This window comes from Dermatophagoides farinae, chromosome 4 (assembly GCF_024713945.1).
Source record: "Dermatophagoides farinae isolate YC_2012a chromosome 4, ASM2471394v1, whole genome shotgun sequence".
In the NCBI taxonomy this organism is placed as follows: Eukaryota; Metazoa; Arthropoda; class Arachnida; order Sarcoptiformes; family Pyroglyphidae; genus Dermatophagoides; species Dermatophagoides farinae.
In genome coordinates this window covers 6,331,415-6,340,984 of record NC_134680.1, presented here as the reverse complement: position 1 = coordinate 6,340,984, position 9,570 = coordinate 6,331,415, and the positions used below count along the sequence as shown (strand labels likewise).

The following is a 9,570-nucleotide window of genomic DNA, read 5'->3' as shown; positions in this document are numbered from 1 at the left end:
TTTTCGTTTTTTTTCCACATTGAACTTGAACTTGAAAGATTCGCTTTCCATTCATCACGATCTTCTTTTTTTTCTTTGACAATGACCAACAACAACCGAAACACAATCAGATGATGATGATGATGATGATAATAATAATAAACTTTGTAGCCATTTGTTGTCGTCGTAAAAAAAAAAAATTTTTTTTTTCAACTTTGAAAACATTAATTTTATAGCCAAGGGATAAAAATCTACCAACGAAAAAAAATGTAGAAATAAATACCGAAAAAAAAGGATCTTTGGTGATTTTTTTGTTTTTGTTTTGTTCAAAATGATTTAATGAGTCCAATAGGAATTATGTTTATGATGATCATGATGGAGATGATGATGATGGAGATGATGATGGAAATGAATGAATTTTATTTCGTTGAAAGATTATTTCTATATAAGTACATGAACGCTGTTGGACGTCCACAAATGGACTTGATTTGGAGTTTTTTTTTTCCATTTTAAAATCGTTGAGAGCAAGAGAGAGAGAGAGATGCAATTATTGTTTATTAGAAAAAAAATGTGAATGGCGACAATTTGTATTTTTGAGCCAGTATATTTGGAGATTATTTTTTTATTTGTTTTTTTTTATTTTTATTTTTCATTTTTTTTCGTAGAAAGGATTTCATTGCCGTCTCGTGTATATAAAAAAGGATAACATGACGATAAAATGATGAATCAAACCAACAAGCCAATTTGGTTTGTTCATTTCTTCGGTTAAAAACAACAGTGGAACAAACAATCAATCGAAAAAAAGTGAAGAGAAAAATTTAGTTACAAAATTAAATCTTGGTTGATGATTTAGGAACGTTCTTTTTTTTCGCTCGTGGGACGAATATTTGGAACTTTCAACAGAAATCATTACCGTAATCATCTAATTATTTTGGAGAGAAAAAATACATTCAACTTGAAACTTTTATTATTATTCTAAATTATTCTGTTGTTGTTGTTGTTGTTGTTGTTTTTGGAAGATAGAGAGCGAGAGCGAAAAGATTAAAAATACCCGTTCAGAAAAACATTAATCTCATCAAAGGTAGTGGTGGTGGTGGTGGTGGCGATGGTGGTGGTGGCACGAATACAACGAATTTACGAGTATTGAATTTTGATTGATAGACAGAAAGAGTTAATTAGTTAGATAGATAGATAGAACAGCAAAGCATTGAAGCAAAGTATAACAAACAGACAAAAAACGTGAGAAAATTTAAAAAAAAAATTGAAATTTGAAATTGTCCAAAATTTTGCCATGAAGAGAAAAAAAAATTGTCAAGCAATATCATGTTGTTGTTGTTGTTGTTGAATCACAAATCAATCAATTGATTTGAATCGAAAATCAAAAAAAATATTTTTTTCCTCTCCTTAAATAGGCTGATAATTTCCAATCGGTTTATGAAATAATTTTCCACGCCAAATACGACGAAATAATTCTTTCATCAATAATTTTCGTTCATGTTTAGCTTTTTTCAATATACCATGATTTTCTAACGCACGACGTGATAAATATGGCATCACTTTATCTATTGGCCCATATGGTACATATTTATATACGGAATATCCAGATTGACCTTGGAATAAAATACAAACAATATGAATTCATCAATTAAAATTTTGATCAAAAAAAAAAATTTGTAAATTTACATACCAAGAATAAAGCTTAAATGATCACTCATACCATATAATTGGCCAAAACAAATTAATTTATGTTCAGGCTTTATATTCAATTCTTGCATTCTGTATTCAAACATTAAATTTGCAGAAAAATTAAATTTTTTTTTTGGATTTTTTCAATATTTTTTTTTTTCGTTTGTGTTTTATACTTACTTTTTCAATGTATATCTCACTGTATCTTCATTATGCGATGCAACCATTATGGCAAATTTTTTCTTATCAATACCAGTATCGATAATTTTATTCATAAAAAAATCTAAATTCTTTTCATACATTGCCGTTGTTGCTTCAAATGTTGGATTAATTGGATCATCATAGCCTAATTGTTTGGCACGTAAACGTTCCTGTTCTAGATATGCACCACGTACTAATTTTGCGCCAAAATAAAATCCTTGCCGCCGTGATAATTCTGCATCCAATTCACATGTTTCATATGCATTCTACATTATTGAAACAGAAATCAATATGGTATGTGATTATACATTCATTGATTGATTGATGGACATACCTTGAGATAACATTGATAAGTATTGAAAATGATCGGCTTTTCTTTATTATATTTACGCATCAATTCCAATGAAATACGATTGATGGCAGGTTGAAAATAAGTTTGTTCAGCATCGATTAAAACACGTACATCATTTTCGGTTGCAGCACGTGCAATAGTATGTGTACGACGCATCATATTACGAAACATTTCTTCTTCTTCTTGATTCAATGCATTTATAATCATTTCCAAACGGCCAGTACGAAGATTTGGCACTTTGAATAGATCATTAATCAATGTATCCATATCGATCAGGCCATTCCATGAAAAAAGATTCATCAGGCCACGTTGATCATAATCCATTCGTTTCAAAAAGGTGGCAATCTCCGTATTATCAACATTCAAATTGAAACGTTGATCCAATTGTTTTTGAAATTCTTCCGGTGTTATATTGCCAAGACCCATAGAGTTTTGTCCAGTGATTTGTTGAAAATATTTTCTTGTTCTTGCTATAACCTCCGATAATTGTAACAATAATTCTGGCCGACCAAGTGCAGTCAATTTGATTGCAGCAAAACCAGTACCATATGTAGCACCGGCAACAACATCGATACAGCGTAGAAAAATATCCATATTTTTTTCACATTGTGCTTCATTCATATAGAAATAAGTTCTGGCCACAGGACGATATTCACGACGACCATGTACAACATCATCATATTCATATTGTTTTACTGCTTTTTCTTTTCCTTTTTGTTTATCAGAAATTTTATCGAATTTTTTTTCAATATCCTCTTCAGCCGAATAATCAAGAATGGATTTAACACCAAATGATCGTAAATGATCTAATACAGGTTTCATATCATCTTGATCTTTGCCGGCAACAAATTGGCCATAAAATGTTGAACGCATTAGATAATGAAATAGACGTTCGCCCATTAAACGTCTTGACCATTTTAATAACTATATGTGAATTTGGAAATAAGAAAATGTTAAAATTTCTATTTCAAATCAATTCGTTATCAAATTCATACCATATCATGATTAAAGACTAATGTATCGAATGAACTGACATAAAGAATGGCAATAGCACGTATTAATTCGAATGTTGTTTTACTACGATATGCCTGTTCAGTATCGCTAAATGTTAGATCCAATTTATCACGAATCGAATTCTTGCCCACTGTTGTTGTTGTTGTCGTCGTCGTCGATGATGATGATGAAAATGTTCGTGTATGACAATGGTGATGATGATGAATTTGATGATTTTGAATAAAACATATTATTGATGGATGGCTTGCCGTTACAACAGGCGTTTTCGATGATCGTATTGAATTAAAACCTGACCATAATAAACGATTAAAACAATTATCGATTCGTAACATGGTAATCATCGATGAGATCATCATCACAATTGGGTAATAATAAAAAAAAAAAATTTCGAAACAAACAAAAAAAAATTGGTTACTTGTTGTTGCTGTTTGTTTGTTGTTGTTTTTTTTATTTGGTTGTTCGTATAAAAATCAGAAATATCGTCCGAATAATTAAAAAAAAAAAACAAACAAACAAACAAAATCCGAATGCAATGAAGAAGAAATCAACTTTTTGACTAGCAAATTATCATGCTAATATGATCATCAGCTTAATCGCATTCTTGTTTTTTTTTTGTTTGATATGGAATCATAATCAAGTAGAATTTCTTTCTCTCTTTTTTTTTTGTTTGTTTGTTTGCAGACTAGGAATCCAGAAAATCCAGAATTAAGGAATCACATCAAATCATAATAATAATAATAATAATCATAGAAGAGTGGAAATGAGAAACAAATTTTTTCACTTTTTTTTCAAAAACAAACAAAAATACAAAGGGTTTTTCTTCTTTTGTGTGTGTGTGTTTGTGATGTGTGTGCGTGCGTGTAAATAGTGAAAGTGAGAACAGAACAAACTAACCAACAATAATAATAACAACAACAACAACAACAACAAAGACCAGACAAACGAACAACAACAACAACAACAACAACGAAACATGTGATTTTCACATATATAATATATATAAAAATTTTAATTTTGATGCTCACATGACCTATATATTGGTTGCTGTATATATTTTTTATGCCAGATTTTTTTTTTGTTGTTCATTTTCATATTTAAAGAAAATTTTCTTTTCTTCTTCTTCTTTTTTTTGGCCTTAAAAAACAACGAAAATACAACAAACAAGCAAGGACAAACTTGATAATGTCATTGTCAACTTGTTGATTGATTTATCGTTAACCAGTAAAAAAAAAAAAAATTGGGAAAAACACGTATGATAATCGTGTTTGTCTGTGTGAAGAAAAAAAATTTTTTGCTACTCACCTTACCCATGTATATAATAATATAATGATATTGTTGTCATGTCATTTTTTTTTCTTCATCCATTCTTCTTCGGATTGATCATCATAATTTTTTTTTTTGATTGATTGATTGATTTGGTCATTGATTGGATGATCAATCAATCAATCAATCAATGATGATTACCAAATTGATGATCAAATCAAATCAAAAAAAAAAAATTTTGCATTATGGAATTCAAACAAATCAACAAATCAACACACAACACACATTTGCATATATTCAACAACATTACAATATGGGCCGAATTTTTTTTTCCGTTTTCATTTGGTGATGTTGGTCTTTTGCTCTTGTTGTTGTTGTTGTTGTTATTGAAAAAATCATCAATAGGCCACGTCCACCTTATTTTTATTTTTTTTTTGCTATAAAATCTTCTTCATCCATCTCTCACTATCACTCTATCTATCAATCTCTCATATACAGACACACAGTAACACACAAACACACTTAATTCAAGTTTATTATTATAATTGCATGTCTTGTGTAATGTGGACTGAAACTTTTCATTTCACAAACTACGATGCACGATATATATATAGAGATATAGAGAGAAAGAATGTTGGAAATAAGAAGAAAGCAAAAGTTGGTTGGCCTTGATTTTCATCGCCATCATTTTGAGTTTTCGTTTATCCATTCGAAACGAAAAAAAAACTTCTTTGTCAACAAACAAACAAAACAGAAAGATGAACAATTTGATTATCATTTTGGTGATGATTTTTTCATACAAATTTTTTTCCATTCAATCGATTCCAGTATCGAATACGGAAAAATTTTTAAAAAATAATCCAAATATTACCGATGAAAAACATGGTATTCGTATGGGACAGGTATTGCCTGAATGTGATGATGCAAAGGTCTGTGTGTGTGTGTGTGTTTTCGACCTGTTTGATTTTATATTTTGATTTATTTTTTTTCCCAAATACAAATCAGACGGATCTTGATATCGATTGGAATGGATCACCGATAAATTATACTTGTTATCACCGTATACCATATGGTATCGATACGGGAATTGATTCAATTGTTGAATGTGAAAAATTATCACCAGATTATATGGTAAAATTGATTGATATATTTGCACATAAATGGAGCTGTTGATTTTATTTGAATTTTTTTTTTCTATGAATTAGCCACAACATTTTTGTATCAAAGATCGTATTGATTATAGTAATCATTCATCATTACCAACATATGGTGATCATCGTCCATTATGGCCAATATTTGGTGAATATCGTTTTATTCCACCACAAAGATGGTTACATAATGTTGAGGTGTGTTTTTAATTTGATTTCAAATTTGATTGAATATTCTAATCTAATTCTGATTCTAATCACATAGCATGGTGCAATCATAATGATATATCATCCATGTGCACATCCAATGATGGTGGATAAACTTCAAAAATTGGTACGAAATTGTATTCGAAAACATGTGATTACACCAGATTCATATCGATTAGATCGTAAACGACCATTAGCATTGATTGCATGGGGTTGTCGTTTACGAATGAATTATGTTGATTCACATGAAATTGTCAATTTTATTCGGGTTTGTTTTTTCTTCTTTGTAATTCTGTTTTTCAATCAATAATTTAATTTTTCTTGATCTAGAAACATGCTCTCCATGGTCCGGAAGGAAAATTACCAAAAGAAGGACAATATGATGCACATCTTCTAAGGAAAGCAATGGTTCCAATTGGTTCGAATTTCGATGATGATATTCTTTGTCCATTTAGTTTTCGTTGATTTTGTTTTTATTCTATTTTTAAAAAATTTGTCTTTCCAAGCCTAATTAATCATTCCGAAAATTTTTTGAACATGAAAACATCCATACCTAGTCATTCATACATACATGATTGTTATTGTTGTTAATTTTTTAAATTTTATCTTACCATTCTATAAATGAAATGAAAAAAAAATTACGGATTATTCAAAATTAGAAATTTCTTTTCAACAAAAAATAATCTAAAGGAAAAGTTTTCGGAAAACACACACACATTTTATTCACAATCGTCAATAGATGGCAACCAAAACTGGCAGCATGGTATTTTTTTTTGGCTCCGCCATATAGAAATAAGAAGCATACAAAAATGAAAGAAAAAGAACAAAAAAAAAAAAAAAATGAACGTTGAGCTTGGCTCACACACCACATTATCTCATCATCATCATCAAACAGCAGCCATAGAAGCAGTAGTGAAAGCATTTTTTTTTTACGGACAGGTCCTATCTATTTGTGTGTGTGTGTCGTGCTCCAACAGCAGCATTTTGTGTGTGTGTGAGAATAAAAAGATTGAAGACATTCGATTTCAACCGGCTAGATAATTGAAGAATTTATTTTTTTTTTTTTTTGCTAAATTTTAATCTTTCATCATCATCATCCATTTCATCATTATTATTTTTTTGTTTATCAAATTTTTATTTGATTTAAATTTCTCTTAAACATTCACACATTCGAATATTCTAGATCCAGGTTAGTACATATATATGTTGATTATAGCATTTGTTGGGCATATATTTTTTTTATAATATTGAATCATTGCATTCGTTGTTTGATTCAATTCAATGTCCATGTGCCCGATATTATTTGAATAGACTTGAAATCATTGTTTAAGATTATTTCATTATTATATATTTTATTAACAAACTGATCAAGTACTAACAGTTTTTTTTCTATTTTCCAATTAATAACAGCTTAAAATTGAAACGATAAGAAAATAAAAATGCAAGGCCAACCACAAGAGCCAGATATGCCATCCTTTAAGGTTTGTTAAAAAATGGAATTGGATGATTTAAAAAAAAATTCTAAAATGGGTTTTATATTTATTATTTTTTTCACTGTCACAAATGAATTCGATTCCTGGAATAATCAATATAAATAGTGTTTACTTGTTGGCGATGGTGGTACCGGAAAAACAACATTTGTCAAACGACATTTAACTGGTGAATTTGAAAAGAAATATGTTGCGACATTGGGTGTTGAAGTGCATCCATTATTATTCCATACTAATCGTGGTCCAATCAAGTTTAATGTTTGGGATACAGCTGGTCAAGAAAAATTTGGTGGTCTTCGTGATGGTTATTACATTAAAGGTTCGCGAAAAATATTTTTGTTTCAAAAAACAAGAAGAAAACACTTCTTTTTTTCAACGGCATAAACGAATTACGATGTGATTTCGTTATGATATGATGATGTCATACAATGTAATCATTGTCGTCCAGAATTTATGCCAGATTATTTCATTTTTAGAATTACGTCATTGTTTTTTTTCCTATACGTTTATATAATTTTTTTTCGTATTTGAAATTTGGTTTTGTTAATTCGTACATTTTATTTATTTATTCATATTATTATTATAGGTGAATGCGCTATAATCATGTTTGATGTTGCATCACGTGTTACATATAAAAATGTTCCAAATTGGCATCGTGATCTTGTACGTGTATGTGAAAATATTCCAATTGTTTTATGTGGTAACAAAGTGGATATAAAAGATCGTAAAGTCAAGGCAAAATCTATAGTATTTCATCGTAAAAAGAATTTGCAGGTATGACGTAATTGATAAAATCGATATTCACAAAATCACTAATTCTAATCTTTTTTTGTTTATCCATAGTACTATGACATTTCAGCTAAATCAAATTATAATTTTGAAAAACCATTCTTATGGCTGGCAAGAAAATTAGTTGGTGATCCAAATCTAGAATTTGTTGCTATGCCTGCATTGGCACCACCTGAAGTACGAATGGATGAAGAATGGCAACGTAAATTGGAAGATGATATGCTCAAAGCACAGAATACTGCTTTACCAGATGATGATGATGAAGATTTGTAAAAAAAAATCTCAAATCACACACAAACTTACACCTATTATTATCAGAAAATTATAAAAAAAAAACACTACATCCACACACACACAATACCCCCTTTTTCTTTTATTTTTTTTCAACCAACCAACAAACAAACAGACAGACAAACACAAAAACAATTTTAGCGATATATGTTGGTAATGATGATGTGTCGTTTATATGGCCATTATTATTTTTTACTTAGTCCAATTTTTCTTTCTCCTGATTTTCGATAACAAAACAAAAACAAAAAAAAAATGCAAAACAGCACCAAAAAAAATTTGTAAATTAATTTATTGAAATGTTTTTTACATTTCACACACACACAACTAACCAACCATACGCCCACCCAGAATAGAATTCAATTTGGTCAGAATTCAATTTTTTTTTCATTCTTTCAATTCTCTCATTTCTTAAATTTTCACCACCAATTGATGGTGGTATGTTTATGTGAATTTGTGTTTCTTTTTTTTTCCTTTGTTTTTTTTATACATGATTCAAAAAAAAAAAATTGATTTTGGACTGGAGATGGGTAGGTGGAATTTTTTTTTTGCCATTTAGAATTTCAATGAATTTGAATTTTTAATCGGACAGAAACAACAACAACAACAACAAAAATGTTAAAATCCAAAAAAAAAACACCGCCCACACATACACAAAAAAAAATATAAAACAGCAGCAGTGGAAATTCATTTTTTGAAAATTAAAAAAAAAAATAAATAAATTTTTAAAGAAACTCGTGTTTTCTCGTTGGCCTGGTGCTTGTGTGATTACAGCAACAAATGATGATGATGATGATGATCGGTAAATGCCATTGAATTGTTGCCAAAAAAAAAAAATCGGTGTGTTTGTTTGTTTGTGTAACTAATGAATTGCAAACTTGAAAAACTGATGATGATGATGATGAATATGAGAATGTCGAAATGTCGAACAACCGTATATCATCATTTTCATTAACAAACATGAATTATGTACCGAAAGATTAAAATTTCTTCTCGGTGTGTCTGGGTGTGTGTAACAAGTAGAAATTGAATTGAATTTTTGTTTTTTTTGAAAAAGCATGAGACCAGTACCCTTGTTTATGAATATTTACGAAAAGATGAAAAATATTGATCAATCAATCAATCAATCAATGAAAGTTTGCGATTAAGAAAG

At 29.4% G+C, this 9,570-nt stretch overlaps 3 protein-coding genes across 6 annotated transcripts; 2 read left to right on the top strand and 1 right to left on the bottom strand.

Annotated features, from left to right (window-relative positions):
- Nucleotides 1–924: 924 nt before the first annotated feature.
- On the bottom strand, nucleotides 925–4,936 carry slgA (proline dehydrogenase slgA). Of its 4 annotated transcripts, none has more exons than XM_047053172.2 (6): nucleotides 4,540–4,936; nucleotides 3,214–3,521; nucleotides 2,201–3,142; nucleotides 1,846–2,132; nucleotides 1,667–1,755; nucleotides 925–1,589 (listed from the first exon to the last, which is right to left on the bottom strand). In XM_047053172.2, exons 1-6 carry the CDS (start codon nucleotides 4,541–4,543, stop codon nucleotides 1,384–1,386), a joined length of 1,836 nt encoding a protein of 611 aa, XP_046909128.2. In that variant the 5' UTR covers nucleotides 4,544–4,936; the 3' UTR covers nucleotides 925–1,383. The 4 variants fall into 4 exon arrangements, with proteins under 4 accessions (XP_046909128.2, XP_075587060.1, XP_075587059.1 ...); XM_075730945.1 differs by having other exon boundaries at nucleotides 4,535–4,671; XM_075730944.1 differs by lacking the exon at nucleotides 4,540–4,936 and adding an exon at nucleotides 4,258–4,388.
- A 192-nt stretch (nucleotides 4,937–5,128) lies between these two features.
- On the top strand, nucleotides 5,129–6,498 carry LOC124490639 (uncharacterized). The gene is made up of 5 exons (XM_047053173.2): nucleotides 5,129–5,424; nucleotides 5,501–5,626; nucleotides 5,701–5,841; nucleotides 5,909–6,118; nucleotides 6,181–6,498. The coding sequence occupies exons 1-5, from the start codon at nucleotides 5,254–5,256 to the stop codon at nucleotides 6,313–6,315; spliced, it is 783 nt and encodes a 260-aa protein (XP_046909129.2). The 5' UTR covers nucleotides 5,129–5,253; the 3' UTR covers nucleotides 6,316–6,498.
- A 234-nt stretch (nucleotides 6,499–6,732) lies between these two features.
- On the top strand, nucleotides 6,733–9,151 carry Ran (RAN, member RAS oncogene family). The gene is made up of 5 exons (XM_047053174.2): nucleotides 6,733–7,039; nucleotides 7,261–7,331; nucleotides 7,449–7,659; nucleotides 7,927–8,114; nucleotides 8,184–9,151. Exons 2-5 carry the CDS (start codon nucleotides 7,290–7,292, stop codon nucleotides 8,400–8,402), a joined length of 660 nt encoding a protein of 219 aa, XP_046909130.1. The 5' UTR covers nucleotides 6,733–7,039; nucleotides 7,261–7,289; the 3' UTR covers nucleotides 8,403–9,151.
- Nucleotides 9,152–9,570: the final 419 nt, after the last annotated feature.